This window comes from Caretta caretta, chromosome 1 (genome assembly GCF_965140235.1).
Source record: "Caretta caretta isolate rCarCar2 chromosome 1, rCarCar1.hap1, whole genome shotgun sequence".
NCBI classification, from domain to species: Eukaryota; Metazoa; Chordata; order Testudines; family Cheloniidae; genus Caretta; species Caretta caretta.
In genome coordinates this window covers 222,974,113-223,000,665 of record NC_134206.1, presented here as the reverse complement: position 1 = coordinate 223,000,665, position 26,553 = coordinate 222,974,113, and the positions used below count along the sequence as shown (strand labels likewise).

Genomic DNA, 26,553 nt, shown 5'->3' with positions numbered 1-26,553 from the left:
ACAGTATGAATTTAAAGTGGATTAGTTAAATCACATCAAGCCCCCTGTGTGGGCACTCTTATTCAGAATTAAAATGACCTTAATTCAGTTTAGCTTGATTCACTTTGAAAGTCAATCAAGCTAAACTGAATTAAGGCCACTTTATTTCTGAATAATGGTATGTCTACACTGCAATTAGACTCTGCATGGGGCTTGGCTGTTTAATTGTAATGTAGACATTCAGGCTCAGCCTGAGCTCTGGGACCCTCCCCAGTCGCAGAGTTCTGCAGCCCAGGCTCCAGCCTGAGTCCAAATGTCTACGCCACAATTATACAGCCCCTTTGCCCGAGCCCCGCAAGTCCAAGTCCGGTGGCATGGGCCAGCCCCAGGTGTCTAATTGCAGTGTAAATACCCTAAGAGTGTTCACACAAGGGTTTAATGCAGTTTAACTAATCCATTTAGAGAGTCAATTTGGATTAATTTTTCTGAATGTCTCCGTGTAGACAAGCCTTAACGAATGGCCTGATTTAGCAAGCACTTGGATGGGACTACTTACAATAGTGAGCACTACGTGTCATAGAAGTCAGTTGAACCATGCATGGTACTCTGCTCAGTAGTGTTTGCAGGCTTGGGTCATAAGTGATGTATTCTGTTCAAGGAGCTAGAGCCATGGCTGGGGAGAGGCAAGTAGGCCACCTGTGTTCCATTAATGGTGACACAGGCGGGTAGCAGACCACCAGTCTTTTTTCCTCTTCTTCCTGAACTCACCTAGAACAAGCTGTTTGCAATGGGTAGCTGATACTTACATCCTGAATACTCATCCATCCTGGAGGGTGTGCAGGGAGGAGGAGATGATGGAGTGTCACACGTCCTGCCATAAGGCTGCTCCAGCAACGTCCCTGCTCCCCACTTCACTCCATAAGCCCATTTCCCTGACCTGAAATGTACATTTGCTGCTCTGGGCCCTTCTTCAGTTCCAGCACTGCAATCAGCAGAAAAAGAGGAAGCCTGCACTGGCCTGATGCAGTACTGCCTTTCCTGCGGCTAGCACGAGTGTGTGTAGGGGGATTGCCACAGGCAGCTCTGACCTACCTAGTGCTGAGATGTGAGAGAGCAGGAGAACTAAGAGAAGGGGGATTCAGGGGATGTGGGAGATCAGAAAATGGGGAAAACATGTAGATCTCAGAGGCAAAGACAGAGGTGAGATCAAGAGAGAATCAAAGGAATTACACCTACCTACAAGTGGACAATGAAAAGCCTCTCAGCTGCCTTGCCCCACCCTTCCTGAAAATATCTCCTGCTTCAAATGGAAATAGCAGTTGCTCCAAAATTTCAGAGAAAAGCATAATCTGAGAGGTGTGGAATCACTGCAAATGGAAGGGAGACATATTTTATGAGAAATTCCACGTAGGCCTTCTACACAAAGTCCCCGTCCAGCCCTCTGCTTGTCTAGTTCATTGGAGAGTTCTCCAAGTGCAGCACAACTGTGCAAAGTAACTGCTTTAAAAAAAGAAAAAAGGCCCACGAGGTTCCATGTTTATTGTGTCTCATGACTCTAGATCAAATGCTATCAATTCACAAGTGAAAAATGCGACTGCTTTTAAGTGCAAATTCAGCCTGGCGTGTAAACCCCAAACTGCGATCTTTATGGCTCAGTCTTTGTCATCAGTAATAAATATTACATGGGCCAAAATCTGTTTTTGGTTGCAGCCCCTTTGTCTTTATTGGGATTACTGAGGTGAATCGATACGTGTGGAGCAAAGGCCTGCAGTTAGAATATTGTTTAAAATTCTGCTGCTGCACAGGACGGAATAGAATCCAGCTCCCTCTCTTTGAGCTGAATTGGCTCTGCTGAGTGAACAGGAATAAAAAATAGCTTGCTCTGGTCCCTTCCGCAAGCAGATCTAACTCATTAGTCAACTAATTAAGGATAGGCTGGGGGGGTAGATACGTGTAGCTAATGTGTATGTGGTCACTTATATAAAAATGTCTGTTCAGACTGTGTACATATTGTGAAGGTAGCCCTCTTCCTTCACCCTTTATAGTGGCTTGTCATTTTAGGCCCCCGCGCCTGCAATTTGTTCTGTGTGGGCAGATCCCTGCGTGGCCCATATAGAGAAATTCTGGCCCTAGTATATCATGTTTGCTGGGGCCCCACCCCCTCCCATTTCATTTTCTTTATGCAGATGTTACAGATGTTTTGGGGGCCTGGTAAGAATATCCCTCTTCTCCTCTCTCCCCTGTCAGCCCTACTCCCATTGGCTTCACTGGGGCTCCATGCAGGTGTTGGGGTTTGACCGCATGAAATAACTTGATTAGACTGTAAGCTCTTTGGAGCAGGGAACATGTCTTTCCTATGTGTTTAAGCAGTGCCTAATATAATGAGGTCTCAGGTCCAGTTGTGGCCTCTGGGTGCTACCACCACAGAAATAATAAGAACAACCTTCTACATACACACTGGGAACAGATACGTTAAAAAGTCCTATATTTCAATAGTTCCTTTTCACAGCAGGAGGGACTGCAAGCTGGAATTCAGTTTTATTCTGTAAGAACTGTGGTTTTAGCGGTTAAACTGTGAATAATTTCTGGTTACTGGTAATTAAATAACTTAAATGTAAGAGGAAATACCACCATACATTCTGCCTCTGTAAGAAACACTTAACTATATCTTAGTCTGAGTGTCTTTCAGCTCTTCATCCCTTTTGAGCATAGGTGCTGGGGGTGCGGCCACACCCCCTGGCTTGAAGAAGTAGTAACAACTCAACTATAAGTTTTTTCTACTTTTAGCACCTCCACTATAAAAATGTTTCCAGCACCCCTGCCTTTGTGATTCATAAAATCAAAGTATTTTTTACCTAAATGCTTGAATAAGTCCCAGGGAGCCCAGCAAAGGAGCTAACCCATTTTTTCCTGTTCTGTATTAAATAAGGTTATTGTGATACAGGCATTCAGACATTGGAGCCATGACAAGACCATATTGTAATGTTCTAGAGACACAAAGGCAGTGTTCCCAACCTGCCAAGACCCAAGGGTGTAACAAAAATCCAGAGTGAGGCACCACCACAAAGGAACATCAGAGTAGGGGTCGAGGAATAAGAAGTGTTCCATTTTTTAACTTGTAAAGGGCTCTGTTCTGCAACTTAGGCCTCGTCTACACGGTTCTAAAAGCTGATTTAGTTAAATTGCCACATTTGGAGCTCTAAGGGCAGTATGGCCTAGTAGATACAGCACTGGATTGGAATTTGGGAGACCTGCGTTAAAATCCTGGCTCTGCCACTGGCTTGTTGGGATGACCTTGGGCAAGTCACTTAACCTCCTTGTGCTTCAATTTCCTCATCTGTAAAATAGGGGTGATGATGTTTATCTCCTACATAAAGCACGTTGAGTGCTACTGGTGAGAGATGCAATATGAGAGCTAGCTATTATTAGCATATCAGATTAAACCTGGGGAGCTGGCATCTGTAAATTTACAGACAAAGCTAAACTGACACAAGCCACATTTAAATTGAATTAAGGGCTTGTCTACAAATGCTGCAGCAGTGCAGCTGCTGTAGTGCTTCAGAGTATGCACTGCCTATGCCAATGGGAGGGGTTCTTCCATCAACCTTGCGCCGACTTAGATCGGCCTAACTACGTCACTCAGCGGTGTTGATTTTTCACACCTCTGAGCAATACAGTTAAGCCAACTTAATTTTCTAGTGTAGACGAAGCCTAAGAGTGTTCACAGAGGCTTTTGCGCTGGTTTAAGTAAGCTGATTAGGTAAACTGGTGCAACGATGTGCGTGAACCTGGCCTGAGTAGTACTTGAGTAACCACAGTGAAGTCCCTGGTTCTGCTTGCATAATTACATATTACTGGGTAAATTTCACCCCCATGCAGAGAGCCAGAGCAAGGCTTGTGCCCCACTTAAAGTCCTATTTAAGAGTCATTTTGAAAGGGGGCTGGTTCTCTGTGCAAGGGTGAATTTCACACTTTGTGAGGAAATCTTGCAGTATGGTCGTCCTAACTTTGGCTGGAGTCCTCATTTCTAATGGCAGTAACTTCCAGGAATAATCAGTGGCATGAGCCATGCTGCCACCACTATCCAGCCTTTAGGAGCTGTGAGCCTGGCAGGGCCTGCTCTCTCCCCCTCCCCCTGCCCCACCTGTCTCACAAAAAGCAGGAATTTGTTCAATGATTTGACTGTTTTCCTTGGTATTTTTCAGGAGAATGCTCTGTCACTGGCCAATCCCATTTCAAAAGTTTTGACAACAAGTATTTCACCTTCAGTGGGATTTGTCAATACTTATTTGCCAAAGACTGTGAGGAGAACTCCTTTTCTGTCATCATAGAGACGGTTCAGGTAACAGCACCCTGTGTGGGGTGGGGAGAATGGGGGGGTGGGGTGAGTAGATGACTAAATGGCATATTCCTGTGCACATAAATGGCATATTCCTATTAAATTAGCTAGACTCTTTCTTCTGAATTAACATATATTTTGCCTCTTCTTGCTGCTACTCCTTTAACCGCGGGCTATAAATTCAAATTCACAGTGTGACTGCATTGTCTCTCTGGAGTTTTGCCAAAGTTAGCATATAAATGCAAGAGACAGAAGAGGGTGTGCCTCATACACTGAACTGTTTGGACGGCTCGCTGGGTAATTGCCCTGGGCATGTGCTTCCTCAGAAGCTATGGAGCATGTAGTGGTATTGTAACCCTAATAGAATCTGGAGTTTTTTCTCACAGGGACACATTGGCTAATAAGTTGCATTACTCCCTAGCATGTCAGCCCTTCTCAACTTGTTTCTCATGCCCTCTGCCACAGAGAGAATGGCAAGGACCCAGTTGCAGGGCAGAAAGAAATGGGAAGGGTGCCAGAGCATATTGGGACAGGAAGAACACAAGCAGAGTTTCCTCAAGGAGTTTTGCAGAAGGGGCAGTAAAATGGGTAGGGGAGTAAGTGAGGGAGTGGGTGGGAGTGAGGGGAAAGCAAAGGAGTTTGCAGAGGGAGGAGTGAGGGCATACAGTGGCGGGATGGTAGAGAGGTAGGATAGAGAGAAAGGGCCGCAGCGGTGGGCGTGAGGAGGTTTTGGAAGGCGAGAGGAAGGCACCAGGGCAGGTTGAGGAAGTTGAGGGAGGCAGGCAGCAGAAGCAGCATGAAGAGCACAGTGACAGGGCAGAGACGGGAAAACTTTTCCAAGCAGCAGGGACAGGTTAGGGATGATTAAGAGGCCCCAGAGAGAAGGTGAGCAGAAAGCTCACTTGCTTTAGGGAAATGGGTTTTGCCCATCCCCACTCACAATTCCCTTCAGTGCCAGGGATGATTACGTTTGTGCCTATTACATAACAGATCTGAGAGCAGAGCTGTGTGTGTGGAACTGGCATAACTGGTTTCCACTGAAACTGTTCTTTTGAAACTGAAGACGGGAGCCAGTGAGTCACTGTTCCCTGTCTGCAGCGTTCTACCCACCGCTTTGTAACTCGTAACAGCAGCACCCGAAATGAAGACAGTGAGAGCTGTGCGCTTCTAGTTCCCCATTTGAACAGGCTTGTGACATGTCTCATCATCACACCAGACAGAGCAATCAAGAGGAGAAGCTCTCTCATCACACAGTGCAGCCTGTGTCACAGGAGGCTTGCTGTCATGGCCCCATAGCTCCTTTTCCAGTGCCCTGAGAACAGACCCTGCCCTAGAGTAGCCTGATCTATGGATTGTGTATTAATTACACTGAGTACTTAAGAATTCCCAGTTATCCTGCTGTGGATTGACAGCTTCTTGTCCCAAGATCAGGCCCAGTATTATTAAAATTACTGTTCAGTTGGGAACCCTGGTGTGCACAGTTGCAACACTCACACTTAGGAACCTTTCTGTGTTTGTAACAGTTTTATTAATGCATTCAGCAAAGTCACGGACACTCTCACTCAGCAAGGTAGATAGAAATAATACAGAATGTGCATCTGAACATCCATCTACTCTCACATCCCTTGAAGAGCAACCTGAAATGTTATCCATTATCTTCCTCATCACTATCACCTTCCTCATCATCACCAGTGGCCATCATCCTGTAACCTCTCCTCCTGCACACAGGCTGGGCTACAACTTTTATAACATGTGACTCTGATATCTCTATGCCTCATGCATATTCACTAGGGATTTCTCCCCTCTTATTTGTATTGCCTCACCCTGCTAATGTTCGGGTGCCCTTCCGCTATAGGTTAGGATAGTAGTGATCTCATCTTATTATCATATCTGATCACAAGAGTGTCATAGCAACAAATTGACATATATCTGCTGTTGTTCCTATCCTAAAATATCCAAGAGCTAGTGTTAACTCATATTCCTGTGGTTTCCTGGTGTCACTATTTACAAACTTCCCCCTTAACCACTCTATTCACAATTCCCCAAAACTTAGGGGTGACCACTGGGCCATTTGTTTGTGCCAAAGTTCATATGCCTCATGCCTTATGCTAACTACTGTAGCCAGTGTCTTACAAGGAACCTGTAGGTTCCTTGCATTACTGCTAAATAAAATAAATATTGAAGCCAGCTCCATGGGCGACAGATGTAACACTAAAATTACAGCCACAGGAGGGCTTCTGGCCCAGCATGCTGGAGGAGCTGAGTCATTGATAAAGTGAAATCCTAACAGTCATAGGAAATGTTGGCTTCTTTTTAGTGTGCCGATGATCCTGATGCAGTGTGCACCCGCTCGGCCTCTGTCCGACTCCAGGACATGGAGAACAGCATCATTAAAATGAAGCATGGGGGCGTCATCTCTCTGAATGGGCAGGATGTACAGATTCCTTTGACACAAGGTGTGTTTGTGGCATGTAACAATTCTGACCACACACTACTGTCTACATTGCACACTGAGACTGGGCTCTACTACTGAGCCCAAGCCCCCCTTCTGTCCAAACAGAGAATCTGTCTGCCCCAGTCAGCAAGCACTCGGGACCCAATTCTTGGTTGCTCCTAGGGGTGGGTCAGAGCCACTGGGACTCGAGTCCAGACCCTCTCATTTTTACTGTGGATGCAGGTCAAGCTGCAGCTCCAAGTCAGAAAGTCTGAGTAGCGCAGCATGGACATGTCAGCATGGCTGTGAGACCAGCATCCAGCAATTCTAAACCCGGGTTTACAATGCAGTGTAGACACTCAAGCATGGGCTTGGAAACACTGAGTCCACAAGGCTAGGGTCTATAGACCCAGGTTTAGTGTGCAGTATAGACCTACCCGAAGGTGTCTCCCTTCTCAACGTTATCAGGCAGGCTTTAGCCTAGCTCAAAGAATGTTTCCTATTCCCAACTCTGAGTCACATTTTACACAGTTACCATCACCTTTTATTGAATTTGCATCATGCCGGGTTCTCTTGCACATGTGCCCAGGTCCTCACTTGGTGTAAATAGGCCCCGCTCCATTGAAGTTGGTGTGATTATGCTGCTGTTGACTAGTTGAGGATCTAGCCAACGATGTTAAAAACCAATGTCAAGTATCCATTTATCCACCCAAAAACTTGAAATTTTAGAAGTGGACTGCAGTGATTTCACCAGTAACTCTGGATGATGCTCATATGTGCTTCTTGTGGGGCCTGTGAGGCCCAGATCATGCTAAGGAGAAGTGCAGAGATGCACCAGACCAGTGGTTACAATACCTGTGGAGTGTCAAAGTGATGCACAGCAAGCAGGGGAGCATGGATGCTGTGTCCCACTTTGTCATTGTGCGGTGTGCACCTCCGCTGCGGTGCAGTGCAGCTCCATTGGCCTGTATCATGGAGCGGGTGATGTTATACACCTGGCCCGTCTCTGCACCTTCCAGGGAGCCTAGGACCAGTAAGCAGCTGTGCTACACTAGCACTGTCTTTGTGCCCCCGTTGGTACTGGGTTTGTATCAGGTGTAAATCAAATGGTACAAATCCATATGTCTATATTAGGGGTTTGCATCGGTTCCACTACATTTGTGCAAAGAAAATAGTGTAGACAAACCTTAAGTGTATCTGCTTAGATCCATCCCATGGGCTGATGGGTGATGAGGACATTGTATCCTCCTTGCTGATGACAGAATGCATCCCTTCTTGTCTGAAACTTGTCCGCTGTGTTTTTGAGGTGCCCTCCGTATCCAGCGCATTATGATGTCTTCAGTTCTCCTCACCTATGGGGAAGATTTACAGATTGACTGGGATGGTCGTGGTAAACTTCTGGTGAAGGTAGTTTTTTCTCCTCTCACCCCACCCAAACATACACAAAGACTTTCTTGTCTGATGTGAGAAATTGCTTGTGTTGCATGCTAGAAATTCCATTCTCTCTCGGCCCTCAGAGCAATATACTGATCCTTTTGTTTTCTAGAAACAAACATTTGCATCACAGAAACAGCTTGGTTTTTTTTTCTTTCTTTTCTGTGCACTAACAGTAGCCATTAACCGTGAATAGCTTTGCTTTCATTACAGGAGACCCCTATCGGCCAGATTTTGATTTCATTTAGTCTTGTCCATCCCCACTGAAGTCAATAGGATTGCACAGGTGAAAATGAGAGATGAATTTGGCCCATAGGATACAATCATTCATATGTTCAAGGGAAAAAAATAATTTAATTGCACAGGATATACAGCTCCTACTAAGAATAATATTTATGGTCATTCCAGATCAACATAAAGAGAGAAGTTTGTCCTGTGGAGTATTATAGGGCAACTGATTGTCAATAATTGCTTTTTGAATCCAACAAAAAATAAAGCTAATCAATAATCCTATAATAAATCCTTTTATATTCCTAGCAAAGATACTTTTATAGTTTGCACTAGATTGATTGAATTTCTCAAACATAATTTCGTAAACACAATGGTGAAGTGTGATTGATAAAGGTAATAGTGTCAATGTAATATATTTAGACGTCTTTAAGATGTTTGACTCGATGCCACATGACATGGATTAAGAAACTAGGATGATACAAGTTCAACATGGCACACGTTAAATGGATTAAAATGAGCTAACTGATGGGTCTCAACATGTAATTGTAAATAGGGAATCATCAGTGAGGTGCTTGTGTTTCTAGTGGGGTCCTGCGAGGATCTGTTCTTGGCCCTATGCTATTTATTGTTTTTGTCAGTGGCCAGGAAGAAAACATGAAATTAGGTAAACTTTGCAGATGATACCAAGATTGGAGGAGTGGTAAATAACGAAGAGGGCAGTCTATTCACCGATTTTAAAAAGTGATCTGGATTGCTTGGTAAGATGAGTGCAAGCAAACAATATGCATTTAAATATGGCTAAATGTAAATGTTTGCAACTAGGACAAAGAATGTAGGCCATACCTACAGGATTGGAGACTCTAACCTGGAAGCAGTGACTCTGAAAAAAGATTTGGAGTATTGTGGTGAATAATCTGCTGAGCATGAGCTCCCACTGTGAGATGTCGACGCTAAAAAGGGGTAATGTGATCCTTGGATACATAAATGGGAATCTTGAGTAGGAATAGGGAGGTTATATTACCTCTGTATTTGAAACTGGTGTGACTACTATTAGAATACTGTGTCCTGTGCAGGTGTTCACAATTCAAGAAGGATGTTGATAAATTGGAGAGGTTCAGCGAAGAGCCACAAGAATGAATCAAGGACTGGAAAACATGCCTCATAGTGAGAGACTCTAGGAACTCACTCTATTTAGTTCATCAAAGAGAAGGTTAAGGGGTGACTTGATTACAATCTATCAGTACCCAGATGGGGAACAAATATTTAATAATGGGCTCATCAGTCTAGCGAACAAAGCTATAACAAGATGGTGGGAGTTGAAGCTAGAGAATAAGGTGCATATTTTTTACAATGAGAGTAATTAATCATTGGAACAATTTAGCAAGGGCTGCGGTGGATTCTCCATCACTGGAATTTTTAAAATCAAGATTGGATGTTTTTTCTAAAAGATATGCTCTAGTTCAAGCAAGAAATAATTCAGGGAAGTTCTATGGTCTGTGTTACACAGGAGGTCAGACTAGATGATCACAGTGGTCCCTTATGGCTTTATAATCTGTTAATGTATGAAAAGTGCACACTTGGACAGTATATTGTGCTATTTCTAAGGCAGAGCCCTTTGTGGGTCTATTCTTTAATCCCACTCCTACCCGATCTTGCTATTATGGCAGTGGGCCTGCAAAACCTATGGGATCCCAGTCCCAATGCAGGGCTCTACACTAGTGCCCCATGGGGCTCCAATTCTAAGGGTCAAAAATATGGCCACCTTTCCCTAGTGAGTAAGATGAGGAGAGAGCCCAGAGAACCCCATCATACCACCCTGTATGCACATGCAGGCGGCTGTCCTCGTTTGATTGCTACATCTTGAGGACTGCTGGGGGAGGCTAGTCAGTGCTGACCACAGCTCTTCAATCTTCCCAGGGACAGGATGAGGCAGAAGGGGGGTGCGGGTGTTTCTGTGGCACTGTTCCCCTGCACATTGGCCTTCAGCTACCCACTGGAGGTGAGTGGGCTACAAGGGTAGAACAGATGTAATGACTGCAGGTCCTAACCATGCTCCCCTGCATCGCTGTTATGGGCCTGATGATTGCACACCCTTTTCTTGCATTGGTGAGCACTTACTCAAGTGAGCAGGTCCTTTGTTGTCAACAGGAATAATTGTGTGAGTAAGAGCTCACCATTGTAAGAGTCCCATAACTGAACCCTTTATCTGCTCTTTCACGGCATGAGCATAGTGCATCTATACTCTTGCTCTAGCTATATTCATTTTCCTTGCCTTCCACTCTACCCAGTATGGTTCTGTCTCTCAGAACCATCTTGAAGCCCATATCATAAAACTAGCATAGAGTTGTACCCACCTTTGCTAGCACGAATTCTGGATAAATGTTGCACAGTAGCACAAAAAGTGGGCTTAATATGCTAGCTCAAGGTAAAGGTTCATTAGAGCTTCAGCAATTGAAAAAAAAACCCACTGTAACAGGAGGGAAAGTTCTGGAAGGGTTTGAGACTATGGATTCAGCAATTTGTGTTTTGGTCTAGTCTAGATGTACAATACCAAAACACCTGGGATTTGGTTCAGGGTTGAGGATAATTCAGTTCAATCCATTGGCACTTCTCAGGATTTCCTGCTTCTCTCTGCATCTGTGATCTCTTCTGCTGGGTCTCAGACCCTTACATCCTGACCATCTTCTTGCCTAGCTGTTAAAAAGTCTAATTTTCTACTTCAACCCGTTTACCATAACAGCAATAACTGTTGCTAATTACTGTCTTAGCAGTTTTTCCCATTGTCTTCTTTTATTATTATGTTCTGCTATGAATTCCTTCCCTTTTATGTACCTGAGTCAGTATTATTGTTGCCTTTGGAGCACAAATTTACAGTGTAAATGGACTGACCTATTGCCAAACATTTCTGACAATTGGGGGAAGTGATGCACTCCCACTGACTTGTGTGCAAACACTTCTGGTAAAAGTTACAGTGTTTGGATTTGCCTGCTGCATTCGTCAAGAAGAGGCACCCCTCTGGTGACCTCTGAAAGCTTGTGACTTAACCCCTTCAGGGAAGTTTCCAAAACATATACAGAACTTTGGATGAACATGAGTCACTGTGTTTGAAGAATGATGGTATCCTTAGTTAGAAACCCCTCCCCTGCTGCTGTTGTTAGTGAGAACAGGACTGGCTTTCCTTTGGAGCCCTTCACCAGTGATCTTTTATTAGCCAGAGGAATAACTGTGAAAGATATTCCACTTTTCAGCCTGCCTCTGTATCACTGCTTACCCCTGCCAAGCATACAGGGAGCTACTGTACCACTGGCCATTGGGCCAGCCCCCAAGAATTGTTTGTAATATTCATTTAGAGACCACATTCTTATGGATGTTGATGGGCACTGACAATTCCTATTGAAATGAACGGGCGTTTCAGGTACTTGGCCCCCTGGTTGGATTTGTCCTACTACTTCCCTACTCAGATGTTCTTTAAATATGTAAAAAGAAAAGGAGTTCTTGTGGCACCTTAGCGACTAACCAATTTATTTGAGCATGAGCTTTCGTGAGCTTGCATCCGATGAAGTGAGCTGTAGCTCACGAAAGCTCATGCTCAAATAAATTGGTTAGTCTCTAAGGTGCCACAAGTCCTCCCTTTCTTTTTGCGAATACAGACTAACATGGCTGCTACTCTGAAACCTTTAAATATGTAGCTTTTTACGTCTTAATTTGGGGCCACGTTTAATCTCTTGCAACCCATCAGTCTTTATGTGGGTGTAAATCAGGGCAGAATTTGGCCCTATGAGGATGTTTGTTTGGCCCTGTTTTTTTTCAGTCCCTAGAAGGAAGCCAGATAGAAATGGGGCTGGGGAAGGCTGTATACCAGGAGAAGTGCTACAGGGAAGTAGAGTAGCTTTAAAGATAGTACTGTTTTCCTTATTTTAATAAAGTTCCTTGTTCAGTGTTAGAAGAAATCAACTCTTTCTATTCTTTACCACTGTCACAAGACAACATCACTAAACTGAAATTTAGTTAATTAAAAATTACTTAAATAACTTCTAGTATTATACCTGCCCTTCTGTCCTCCTGCCATTTTTTGTGATATTACTATCATTCTCCTATATCTAAAAATCATTTTCCTCTCCACTGTTGCTATCATAAAGACCAACACAGACAGGGAAAATAAGCTACCCAAGGAAAACCGTGAAAGTGACTTGACATTAAGTGCTGTTAAATGCACATAGTAAATACGGGGGGGGGGAACAGAACTTTTTTCTCTACTTAAGTAAAAATAATTCAATTGGGTAAAAAAAGTGCTACTTGTACATTTTTATTACTTCTTAAAAAAAAAAAAAAGTATGTAAAAACTGTTCAGCCAGCAGTTTGATTGTTAAGTTGATGGTGCCCCTTTAATATATACTTGAGGAATTTACATAGTCCAATAAAAATATTGCCATGAAACTGTGGACTAATATTGAAGAATAACCATTCTACTCTTGTTTCTGTGAGCTCTCCCCAATGTACACTGACAGAACTTGTGGTCTGTGTGGAAACTACAATGGCAATGAAGGGGACGACTTTCTGACACCTTCTGGCCTCGTGGAAGCCCTTGTGGAAGATTTTGGAAATGCCTGGAAGCTGAATGGAAATTGCCAAGACTTGTTAAAACAAGACAGCGACCCCTGTAGTCTCAACCCTCGCTTAGGTACGGAACCCTGGCCTCCACATAACATATGGTACAGTGTAACAACATGCAATCTTCCATCCCGTAAAAGTGCAACTGTTTTGTACTGGGAACAGGATCATGATAGCATCTGTAAAATAAATAAAACACCTCTCATTCCTTGCACTGAATGAGGCGGGGTCCTGTGGAAAAAAATACTACGTGATCATGTAATTAAAAACTGTATCATACTGTGTACACATAAGGACGCTGAATTCAGGTTGCATGGGAAACCTGACGTCTGGCTTTTCCTAACTTCAGAGGGCTTAATAATGTTCTTTTTAAGGCATTTTTTTAATTCAATTTTCTAATTTAAAAAAACAAACTTAAAAAAAACAAAACATCATGAAACTCCAGAAATGCCATCATATGGAATCATATTGATGCCAAAGTTGGGTCATGGAGAGGGTTTGGGCCATTAGATTTACAGCACAGATGTGAGCTAATGGAGTTATTTGCAGAAGTAGTGTCTACGCTACCTAGGTGCAACTGCAGCCTTTTAAGTGTATACAAGCACTTATTCTGATTATTCTTATTTCTCTTTACGGTCACTGCTCTTTTAGTGTAAAGTGTCTGGATACTATTTTTCTCATTTTAGCCAAGTATGCTGAAGATTCCTGCTCAATTCTGATGTCATCCATGTTTGAGCCTTGCCACCATGAAGTTAGCCCATATCCATACCTGAAGAACTGCCGCTATGACGTTTGCTCCTGTTCTGATGGCAAGGATTGCTTGTGCGCTGCTGTTTCTACCTATGCCACTGCATGTGCTAGGAAAGGCGTTCTGATCGAGTGGCGGGAACCGGACTTCTGCTGTAAGTGAATGCTGCAAAGAAGTACTTTCTTGCATTGACTCTATGGTGTCCTTTGGCACGGTCAGTAAGGCCGAGGGAGTTAAAGGACCTGATTTCTGCAAGGTGCTGAGTGTCTCCTCCAGGACATGTGGAACACGCTCAATGGTCTTGCACTCCATTAAGAGCAGAGAGTGCTCAGTTTTTCAAAAAAGGTGCTCAGCATCAGGCAAAAGTAGCTCCCATTGAGCAAACCTCAGCTGGTTTGGTGGCTTGGTTCAGATAACTTCCCTACTAACTCTGGCTACCTATCTGAAAATGTTCTGACTATCTTGGGCTGGCAGTATCCAAAGTCTCTCATGAAGTTTATGGTAACAGGTTCTTTCATTGTATTTTGACATTTCCTATCTGGGACCCAATCCTGTGAGGCACTGACCACCTCAACTCCTGTTGTCTTCAGAAGGAGTTGTGAGTATTAACCACTGTATCAGATCTCTGGCCCTAGTAGAAAACTAGCAGACTGTTTAGTTCTGGTTCCAAGGAAAGGCCCAAGCCAATTCTTATGTCTGCACCATTCTTCCGATATGTGAGCACTATTTTGCTGTCATGTTTAGGCCTCTTTGTCTCCACTGTTAATGAATTCTAATATGACCGTGAGGCTGAAACATCTATTACAAGACAATGATGATTTATCCTTGTTCAAGTAGTGCACAGAGTCCCTTCAGCAGGCTGTGGACCCATTGTGTTACACACTGTACAGATATAAAGGGTGGGATTTTCAGAGGTGTCTAAAGGAGTTAGGCCATATCTACACTTAAAGTGGTACAGGGGCAGCAGTGCAGCTGTGCCACTGTTGCGTTTCAGTATAGACACTTACTATAGCGATGGGAGGGATTCACCCATCGCCGTAGTAAATCCACCTCCCTGACAGTCTGTAGCTAGATCAACTGGAAGAATTCTTCTGTTGGTCTAGTGCTGTGTACACAGGGATTTAGGCTGGTTTAACTATGCTGCTCAGGGGTGTGGATTTTTCAAACCCCTGAGTGATGTAGCTGGGTTGATCTCATTTTCTAAACTACACCAGCTCTTAAATGCTTAATTTCCAGTGGCACCTTAAAGACTAACAGATTTATTTGGGCATAAGCTTTCATGGGTAAAAAACCACTTCTTCAGATGCACTTCTTCAGATTTTTATCCATGAAAGCTTATGCCCAAATAAATCTGTTAATCTTTAAGGTGCCACCGGACTCCTTGTTGCTTTTTCGTGGATACAGACTAACACGGCTGCCACTCTGATACTTAACTTACAGTGAAAGCAAGTGGGATCTGAGGGCTGAATTCTCCTTAGGATTGTTTGAAAACCTCACCCATAATAAATGGCAGCCCCTGTCCCACAGCACTTACAATCTAAAAGGCTAGGCAAAACAGGTGGCTGAAACACACAAGTAGACCTGGGGTGGGTGGGGGTAGAGATTGATGATGGGGTGACAAAAATAATAGGATGATTATGCACGGACCAACAGTGTGTATGTGTGAAGAATCTGGCAAGAGGCTGGAACAGAAAAAAACAATCTCCCTTTTTCTCATCTCATTATTAGGCAGAGCTGGTTGGAAAATTTCCACTGAAATGAAAGTGTGACATAAAATAGAAATAGCTTTCTCCATAAATGTTTGCGGAAGACTTTTTTTCTTTTTCCCAAACAGCTCTACTCTTAAGGACAGTAGACAATCGGGAATTTTGGGGAAAAGCCCATATGCTTGGCTGCACTCCAACCCAGTTCCATTATTCCTTCTCAAACAGTAGCCGGGTGGGGCAGCCATTTGAAAAACTGACTTTCTGTAGAAGCTAGAGAGGTGAGAGGTCGCTGGTGTTCCAGCTGATACAATCTGGACCAGTAGAGTTCGGTGATTCTGATTGTTGGAGGCTGGATAATATTTACTGAGAGAGAAAGAACAAGACTGGATTATGTTAAATTGCTGTATGGTTTCATAATATTGACCTAATTTATGTAAATGTTCAGAGAGTGGAACAGTAATTCAATAAAAATCCTTTTAAAAAAATCGCACAGGTCTGGAGGCTGAAAGCGAGAGCAGTGGTAATGCACCATTATTCTTGCTGTAATTGAACAAGTCAATTTTCACAATTAATCTTTAATAGTGTAGCACTGCTTCCTCTTCTCTGTACATTACAGAGCACTTTGTGCCTGCACCAAGTGCAGATTTCACTGACTGCAGATCCATCAGACCCCATTAGATAATTCTGATGCTCCAGACATCTCCTGTCACACAAAGGAGAACAATCATTCCTTTAATGGGCTTGAGACTTGAATATGCTGTTTGCATAATTTGTGCTGATGGCCCGATGTATTGAACTGGTGGTTGCTCCCCTGCTCTCTGGCTGAGATATAGGTTCATAGGCAAATGACTTAACAGAAGCACTTTGCTTTATCTGAAGTTCATAAGTGGCAGGTAGACTGTGGCCTCTTTATTCTACACACTGTACAGATATATAGGGTAGGATTTTCAGAAGTGTCTAAAGGGGTTAGGCTATATCTAACTTAAAGTGATACAGTGGCAGCAGTAGATTACTATACTGCTAATGTAGCATGGCATTTCTGACTGTTAAATGCAGCATGATAGGCTGTCGTACAAATCCAGCATACAGGTATTGAAAATCTTGTGGCTTCATTCTAATTCATTTGTCTAAGAAGGCAATCCAGGCCCTGTAGCCCTCTGTGGGTGCAAGAGACCTAATAAGTAGCAGAACTAGTTGTGCTGCATAGGGGTATGTAGGAGGATGGAGTCCACAATGGGGGTCTGCATCCCCTGTGTACCACATCTCCCCTACAAGGAGGAGGTATATCAGCCAATGAGTCACCAAGTGCTCCTTCAGGGCTCTCGAGCAGATTTCAGGGACCCATTGACCAACCCACCTCCTGCCCTATAGATTTGCTGCAGTAGCGTCCATGTTGCATGACTTATGTGAGGGGATTTCGGTGTGAGACGATATGTCTGAACTGCAGAGTTAACCCAGGCTCTTACTCAGGTGTTGCCCTTACCCCCGTCCTGTCCACACACAAAATCCTCTCACATGAGTTTGCTGGTGTTTTAAACCTGGGGTAGATGGCTTGTCTGGGGCTATGGGCTAGAGCTAGGGCTGTCCTTAGGATTTACGGGGCCCTACGCAGTAGTATTAAACTGGTGCCCCTATGCCTGACTTGCTCTTAGCAACACAAAATGAATATGGCCCCTGTTTTCTTCCTAATAAGGAAACTGCAGTGCACTCTGGGTGTGCAGGAGCTGACCCGTTCTTAACTGCTGTCCTGGACATAGGCATGGACTCCATAGGTGGCTGCTATGGGGCTGGAGCGCCCACGGGGAAAATTTAGTGGGTGTGGAGCACCCACCGGAACCAAACTCCCCCCAGTGTCCCCCTCCACTCGTGCCTCTCGTGCGCTGGCAGCCCCGCACTTACCATCTCCTCCCCCTCCCTCCCAGCACTTCTGGAGTGCTGCGAACAGCTGATTCGTGGCATTCAAGCTCTGGGAGGGAGGGGGAGGAGCAGGGAAGAGGCGGGGTGGGGATGGAGCAGGGGCGGGGTGAGGGTGGGGGCTTGGGGGAAGGGGTGGAGTGGGGCAGGGCCTGGATCGGAGGGGGGGGCGGTGTCGAGCACCCCCCAGCAAGATTAGAAGTCTGCGCCGATGGTCCCGGTGATGCCCCAAATCTTTGAGTGCCCTACGCAGCGGCGTATGCTGCCTATGCCTGAGGACGGCCCTGACTAGAGCTCAGGTGCCACTTTCACTCAGGCTGGTAATGTGCACACTTTGCTGTGAGGACTCTGGCTAAACCAGCTGGGTGCTGATAGTCCTCCAATGCCCTGCCCACAGTTCCCCATGCATGTCTGGAAGGACAGCCAAGTTCTCTCACAATTCACCAGGAAAAAAACCATAGAGTGGGTCAATTTAATATACGGTGTCACAAAGAACCACGCGATGTGCCCCCAGAAGTGCTGGTGACACAGAGAGCTGAGCGTAGCACCAGTGAGGACACACAGGGAGGGCTTGCGGTGGGGCTGCTCCTATCCAGTCGTCAGGCTAACTCGGGTGTTCAGGCAGGGCTGCTGATCGCCCGAGTTAACTCTGTGGCGAAGACGCACCCTAAAGTCAAAATGGGAACAGAGAAGCTCCCAAGATGGATGAATTTTGATGTAGAGCCACTAGCTATTGTAGTTTAGAGCAGGCATTTTTAGAGGTCACATATGCGTATCTGTTTCCCTTCAGTTTTCACACAACCTTTCAGGGCAACAAGGTTTGTTTTGTTTTGTTTTAATTGCATGAATGACAAAGCATAAAGTCAATTTTTTCCTCCCACCCCCCATGACCTTAGTTGCTGCTGTTAATAAGTTTCTTAGGGGAAGAAGGTTGCATTTGATGGTGCAATATAGTGGAATTTGAATGTGCATGTCGTTGGACAGTTAGGCAGCCACTGTGGAGGACTGAGGATGCTTTTAAATCCTTAGTAAGAGCATGTGCAGCTAAGGCGTGTAACAGTTCCTCAGCTAAAATTAGGACTAGCTGTGGCATTGTCAGTCACTAGAAACAAGGAGAGTAACTATTTGCTGGATAATTGGAAACGGGGCAGAACTGGAATCCTTTATTTAAACCATCCCAAACTTTGAGGCTCAAACAAATTGGTGTCTGGATTCAAACTCCCCCTGGTTTTAGTTTGCCAAACCAATTCCGTTTCCAATGGTAGCTCTACGGTAAATCACAATCATAACCCTCCTACCTGCACATGCCCTTAGTAATGATGAAGGAGACCTTTGAAAGTGCTCCTTAGCTTTGTCTGTCAAATTGTTCAGTGTGGTGTAGCTGTAGCCGTGTTGGTCCCAGGATATTAGGGACAAGGTGGGTGAGGTGGTATCTTTTACTGGACCAACTTCTGTTGGTGAGAGAGACAAGATTTCAAGCCACACAGTGCTCTCTTTCAGGTCTGGGAAAGGTACTCAAGAGTGTCACGGCTAAATGCAAGGTGGGACAGATTGTTTATCATAAGTAGTTATCACATATTCTGTGGGAATATTCTATGGTCTCTCTAAACTCTTCAGTGTGATGTAGGCACTTACCTATTGCTGGAGCCTCACAGCCCCTACCCTAACATTCTCTATACTGTCCGGGGCAGTGGAGTAGCTGCTCCCGCATAGATCCTTCGTGTGTAAATTGTAAGTGCCATACTGTTAACTGCAGCCAGGGGCCCATGCAACCGGGATAAAAGAGAGTATCTTTTATTTTCATTGCTGAATCAGGCCACGCCTCAGAGTATTTGCTCTCCAGTAGGTGCCCATTGCTCTGGTGAACTTTGATGACCCCCTCGGGCTCTATTGTGAGTTAGAGCACGAGCCTAGGAGTTGGGAGATGTGGGTTCTAGTCCCTGCTCTACTACAGACTTCCTGTGTGACCTTGGCCAAGTCATGTAGCTTCTCTGTGCCGCAATACCTCATCTATTAAAGACTGTGAATTGGGTAATGGGAGCCATATAGGTACCTAACATAGATTGTGTCTTTGGGACTGGTAGGATAGGAGATAGTAGCAATACCATGAGAGCAGGATGGGAGGAGCATAGAACAGTGGCCAACCTTGCACTCTTTAACAGAGCGAAGCATGTGCTCTCCTAGCCCTGTGCTGGCTTAGCTCTGTTGGCTGGTGTGGAAGAGGGTGGGGTCATGGCCCGACCATTTGCTATTCCTTTTGGGGTTTCTCCGATAGCCAGGAGGCAGCCCTAGAGCCTTCCAGGCCTTGTGCTTGGGGAACACAAGGGCTGGGATTGTCTGCAGGGGTAGAACACTGAGAAGGCTCCTGCACCCACTCGACCTAAGCTTTAGTTGTGATAGAAGCTTGCAAAGTCTGATCTGCAGCTGCTGGCCTCACTCCATTGAGGGTCCTACTTCACCTTAGACCCCTGCTGTTTCCATTAGAAGCTTGTTACAAATCCGAATGCTTCTGTAAATCCTAGTTAACAATACAGCCTTTGAGCAGAAATAGCATGACCCCGAGAGCGGCCTGTTCCTGGTCTTGTGGAAAGGAGAGGACTGACACGGCTACAACTACACTACATGTACATTTGTTGTCATTGCTGCCACCTCGTGTTGGATGCAGGTACAAACCAAGAAACTTCTCTCTAATCAACACTAGTAATTACAGAAGTAGACCAAGATATTAGAAAGCAGAGCCCCAAAGTTAGGCTCTGAAGGTCATAGTTAGGTCCCTGAAGAAGTGGTCTGACCGTAAAAAGTGCTGACTGCTGGGTGCTCAGCACTTTTTGAAAATCATGCCACTTTTATGTCGATTTAGGAACCTAACCTAAGCAATCTTGACCCTAAACTACATTGTTTATGAAAACTAAGTAAAAAGAAGGAAAAGTACAGGTAGAACAATGATTTCGTAAACCCACAACTCCCTTTTAGAGCCAAGTAACAGCAGAAACTGGAGGCAGTTTGTATTACTCTTCCCCCCCCTTTTGTGGGAATCTTTTTCCAACATTCATTATCGATTCTGCTTGATGCTGTAGCTTGCTCACATTGTACAAGTGGTTCCATTGACTTCAATGGAAGTATCTGCATGAGTTACACCAGCAGGATATGGCCCTTGATGTGCCACTGATGGGTTTCCTGTTTGGTTTTTTTTTGAAATTATTTCCTTGTTAGGGTAAAAAGAGCTAATAGTAAAAGTGAATCAGAACACACACACACACACACACACACACACACACACACACACACACACACACGGCTGTTATCAGATCAAAAAATAGGCAGCTATTCATTTACAGCCTGGTCCAAAGTCAGCTGAAGCCAATGGAAGGGTTATACCTGTTAATATGAAAACGTTCTCCACTGATTACATGAATTGTACAGGACAGTGGGTTTTTCCATTGTGGTTTCATGGATGTGTATTATTTCACAGCAATGACTTGTTCAGAAGGCCAAATTTACCAACAGTGTGGAACTCCATGCAACCAGACCTGCCGATCTCTATCCTACCCAGATGTAGGCTGCAATGAGTTCTGCATGGAAGGCTGCTATTGTCCACATGGGCAATATATTGATGAGCATGGAGATTGTGTACCAAAGTCCCAATGCTCTTGCTACTATGATGGTGAGATCTTCCAACCAGATGATGTCTTTTCAGACCATTACACCATGTGGTAAGTGCAGTACTCATAACTGATTTCAGTTGTTTCTTTACATACCATTTACAGAGGTTTTTGAAAAGCCTCATTAGATAACTAGGCCAGACCGCTGGTGGAAATTGACATAGCCATACTGAAGCCAAAGGAGCTGTGCCTATTTAAACTAATTGAGGGTTTGCCCATAACTAATCTAAATGTAGGCATCTTCCCAAGGCGTATCAAAAGCATCTGCATCAGGTAGTAAAATATGAAACCAAATTTTTCTGCAAAACAGTCTGCCAGTTTGAAATGGAGTTTAGTAACTTCCTTACCCTTTTACTGCTTTAAAGAATGTCTTTTTAATGCACACTAATACATTTTTTAAAATGCTTAAAATCTAATTATCTCTATCAAAAAAAGCAACTACTATGTAGCATTTATAGTTATGAAATGGCAACTAGGAACTGAATTGATGAACTGTTCCTGACCAGCCCAATTTCTGAAATAATATCCTCTCATTTTCCCCTTAACCAGAGAGGTCATATTGAGAGCCATAAGAGGCCACTTCTCCTCCACATTGCAACAAATAGGGCTGTGTTAACACTCTGTTACTCAGTTTTATGCCAGTGTAACTCCATTCATTTCAGTTGTGTTCCATCAGTATGACACTTCAGTAATGTGATGATGAATAATAATGTGTGCTTAAAGGCAAGTTTGCCTTGGTAGGTTAAGGCAGTGGCTCTCAACCTTTCCAGACTAGTGTACTGCTTCCAGGAGTCTGAGCTGTCGTGCATACATTTCACTTACAAACTACTTGCTTACAAAATCAGACTTATAAATAGAAAAGTATCACTGCACATTATTACTGAAAAATTACTTACTTTCTTATGTTTACCATATCATTATAAAATAAATCAATTGGAATATAACTATTGTACTTACATGTCAGTGTGTAGTATATAGAGCAGTATAAAGAAGTCATTGCCTGTATGAAATTTTAGTTTGTACTGGCTTTGCTAGTGCTTTTTATATGTAGTCTGTTGTACAATTAGGCAAATATCTAGATGAATTGATGTGCCCCTCTCTGCGTACCCCCAGGGGTACGTGTACCCCTGCTTGAGAACCACTAGATTAAGGGTATACAGTGGGTATGGAACTACAGATTGCTCAGTGTATGTACAAATTGCTAGCTACAGCCTTGCATTTCTGGAGCATTTCTTGTAGACTCTCTAAAAACCATAATGCAAGTGAAAGTTAAATGTCAGTTTGTTAAATATACTCACTGTTTGTTTTTCTTTCATAGCTATTGTGAAAACGGCTTCATGCACTGCACTACAAACAAAGTCCCTGGTGCCTTCCTGCCAGATGTTTTCTTTGACAATCAGCCATCTGCCAGAAGTTAGTATGCTTTAAAAAATTTATATTTGTTGTTGTTCTTTTCTACAGTGTCTTGCTACACAGTTTGAGGGGAGGGATGCATCAGTAGTGCTTGGGTGGGTGGGAGTGTGTTTATAAAACCAGTGCCTTCTATGGGATGGAGCCGGGTATATTCCCATCTTCAGGAGAATCTGGGGGTGTTCACTGCATTGCAGTGGGATGCTGAGCACCACTCATGATTGATTCCTAAAACAATTACATTGGAGTTTCCCTTTAGCTAAAGGGATTAAGGGTGATGATCACTTAGGGGTGATTTTAGCCCCCAGTTGCTATTGGATGATCACATTACAGCAGAGATCCAGTAAGCTTTTTACCCTCTGTGTCTGGCTAGGAAGTTGTAATCTTTTTTTTCAGATGTGGCCAGTGTCTCTGTTAGCCAAACTTTTTTGTCACCTCACAATTAGACTATCACAATGCACTCTACAGGAGGCTACACCTTAAAACCATTTGGAGACCAAAATTGGTGTAAAACACAATAGCTGGCTCACTGAGTGGGGTATCTCAGTAGGAGCACATGACTCCACGAACATCACTGGCTTCCTATTGGTCTCCTGAGCGTGTCTAAGCTGTTGGTTATGAACTATACAGCCCTAAATGGCCTGGAACCAGCCTACAAGAGGGACCCCCTCTCTCCCAATGCTGTCCTAACAGAGCTGTGGTCCACAGGGGCATGTGAGCTGGATCCCCTTTGTTATAAAAGAGAGGGGCCAGCTGGTAAGGTGTTCACTGTGCAGGCTCTGGGAATCTGGAACTTGTTCTAACACTTGTCAGAAAGAGCCCAAATTGAGTGACTTTCTGGAAAAGCTGCAAAAGACACCTATTTAAGAGGGGGTTTGGAGAGGGCCAAAGGTGTATGCTTCCAGGACCATGAAGGGATAGAGTTGGCTGAATGCCAGTTGAACTGATTACTTCAGTGCTGCTGAGCTTTACTGGTATTGCGAATGGTGTGTTAGGGGACCTAGGGCCTTGGATAGGCATCTATTTAGATATTATTTAAATAGAAATAATTACAAATAAATATATCAAGAGCTGGTTGGAAAATATTGACTCTCCATTAAAAAATGGATACCGCAAAAGTCTGGTAACTTTATAACTATGTTGGTCAGAGGGGTGTGTGATGGGTTCCCCCCACCTACCCCGAAGGATGCCACCTGGAACTGGAGTACCACTGAGCCCACCTGACCCACCGGCCTGGGCTCCCTCTCACACTGTGCCGCTGTGACAAGTTGCTAAACTCTCCAACCTTGCTCTTTCACCAGCATACACACAGGTAGGGACACACCCAGCTGCAGCTTCACACATGAGATCAGCTCTGCATGGGAAGGCTCACCTAAGGAACTGCCCAGTTACTCAAGTGCACACCCCGCTTTGAAGGGTAAACCCAAATTTATACCATCTTGCACTGCACAGGGAACTGCACAGCTTAAGCTCATGAAATTCATCCCTCCCTCAATGTGGAGAGGAATATACACAGCTTTCTGCCCCAAGTATGATTTCCACATGCTGGTTTTAGTCAAAACAAAAACAAGTTTATTAACTACAAAAGATAGATTTTAAGTGATAGCAAACAGATCAAAGCAGATTGCCTTAGTAAATAAACAAAACCGCAAACTGAGCTTAACACACTAGATAAGTAGGATATGAATTGTCAGATTCTCACCCTGAGTGATAAACAGGCTGGCAGATTCTTAAGGCACAAGCTGCCTAGGCTCTGCAGTTTGGGTTGTCCAGGTTTTCATACACAGGCTAGAAATCCCTCTAGCCTGGGACCATCACTTCCCCCAGTTCAGTCCTGGTTCCTCAGTATTTCCAGGGGTGTTGTTGTAGGGAGAATGGGGAACCTTCATGATGGCATTTCTCCCCTTTTATATCTTCTTCCCACTTGCGGGAAAGCTCTTTGCTGTGACCTGGGTCAGACAGTTTCCATTGTGCAGTGCTATCTCTGAGATGTTTCTGTTGTACACAGTTCCTGGGGTAATCCGTGTGCCTGTGTGCCTTTCCTCAATAAGCCATTAACCTTGTTTGGCCTTTTTATTATTATAAGGCGGCTTGTGGGTGTTTTCAACCTCCCAGCACATTTCAGTAACACACACGTAGCTAGACTTCATAACTTCACATATGACAACAGCACATACAATCCAACAAGATGTTACTGTCTAGCAGATCAAGACTTTTAGAATGATACCTCACGAGGCACACTTTGTACAAAACCTATCCTAATTACATGATCATGGTGACTGTTGGAGCTCCAGGGTGTCACAAGGGTGATTTTCTTTTACTGGAGCTGCCAGAGACTTTCCCTATTGCCTTTCCTTGATGGAGCACATCCCTGCTACTGGAGTCTTGCTTTCTGGTGAGGATAGGCTCTGCAGCAGGGAGACAGCAGGACGCTATGCTGCTACAAATAACCGCGTATAGATGGGAGAGGCACTGCTTGGGCATGCAGAGAGCTGTGTAGGGTGCATACCCTGAGGCTCTGGCATGTCTTTAGTCATCTAAGCAGAGCCTTATGGTATACACTGCTATTTATACCCATGCTAGGGGGTGTGTGTATTGTGTGTACTCGGCACGCTGCCATAATGGAGTGCACACTGTTGACATGCCTATAGTTGTACCAGCCTAGCGAGGATGCAATTATACTGAGTGCTTTACACTGATATACCTTATTCCTCTTCTTTAAGGGGCATCACCTATACTGGCACCTTTCTCTCAGTGTAACTGTGCCCACATTAAGGGATTGTACTGCTTTAACTATACTGGTGTAGTTAAAGCAGTACAACTTTTGTGTGTTATCCCATTGAGATTCACTGGGGTTTTTAGAAACGTCACCCTCTAGCCACACAGGCATGGGAAACTGGGTATGGAACCTGTGTTCTGCTTTAGTCCTTTCGCAAAACCAAGTTTCTGATCAAAATGCTGACAGATCCCTAGGAGCGGAGTTATCCTAGTGAAATTTTCTTCTTAATTACAATTGTTTACATTTTCTTCCTTCAAGTAAAAAGAAGCTTGACATGCAGGGCACCTATGGACAAGTTTGTTTGTCCTCCAAATAACCCAAGAGCTGAAGGAATAGAGTGTACCAAGACCTGCCAGAACTACGACTTAGAGTGTGTTAGCCATGGCTGCATATCTGGATGCCTCTGTCCCAAAGGAATGGTAAGCAAAATGTGAATTGCTATGTTTAGTAACTGAGACAAATAAAAGTGGATCATCCTGATGTTCTTGCTTTCATTCTTTCCCATTCACAGCTTTCCTGCTGTTCAAAACCATGTGGTTGGTTGCAGTGTATTCTGCAACAGGTAGCATAATAATTGAGTGCTAAGAGCCACATTTTGATGCCCCAGAGCAGGTGCATTGGGAAGGGAAAATGCACAGAGAACCCCTTCCCTCTACCTAGCACCCCTTCATAGAAAGCAGCCAGAATGACTATGTACCAAGACCATGACTATGATTAAATCTCATGATTTAGGGTTTCAGCTGGCCACCTGCAGGAAGGATTTTTTTTCTAATGCCCAATTACCCTGATGACTTTTGCCTTTCTTTGAAGCATCTGAGATTGGCCACAGCTGGAGATGGGACACCAGACAGGGTGGACCAGTGCTAGCTCTCTTTGTGCTAGCATGCTAAAAATAGAATGTAGCCGTGGCAACGTGAGCTGCGCTATGGCCTTGCCATATCAAGTACATACCCATCCGAGACCATAGGCACGTACTCTGGGTGGCTAATCCAGCCTAGAGCTCATGCTGCTGTGGCTACATTCTATTTTTAGCACTCTACGACAATGAGAGCTATGAGGAATATGTCTACTTGAGCTGGGATTCACACCCCTAGCTCCAAGTGGAGACATAGCTTTTGATTCCTGGCTTGTGTGCATTGCTTATTGTGCTCAGTCAAACTTATCTCCAGTTTTGGGGTCAGGATGGAATTTTTCTCCAGGGTCAGATTGGCAGGGACTTAGGGTTTTTGCCTTTCTCTTCAGCATGGGCCATGGATCACTTGCTAGCATCATCTCACTAATCAATTCCCTGGCACTGCAGGGGCCT

General features: G+C 44.3%; 1 protein-coding gene across 1 annotated transcript in view; it reads left to right on the top strand.

Moving 5' to 3' along the window:
• The window catches only part of VWF (von Willebrand factor), a 234,618-nt gene that overhangs the window by 46,598 nt on the left and 161,467 nt on the right, over positions 1-26,553 (top strand). The window contains exons 11-18 of the mRNA XM_048823921.2: positions 4,185-4,321; positions 6,636-6,774; positions 8,059-8,159; positions 12,903-13,098; positions 13,715-13,930; positions 20,869-21,109; positions 22,377-22,471; positions 25,506-25,666. Of these exons, the coding sequence (XP_048679878.2) occupies positions 4,185-4,321; positions 6,636-6,774; positions 8,059-8,159; positions 12,903-13,098; positions 13,715-13,930; positions 20,869-21,109; positions 22,377-22,471; positions 25,506-25,666 (1,286 nt within the window). The remainder of the gene's footprint in view (positions 1-4,184; positions 4,322-6,635; positions 6,775-8,058; positions 8,160-12,902; positions 13,099-13,714; positions 13,931-20,868; positions 21,110-22,376; positions 22,472-25,505; positions 25,667-26,553) is intronic.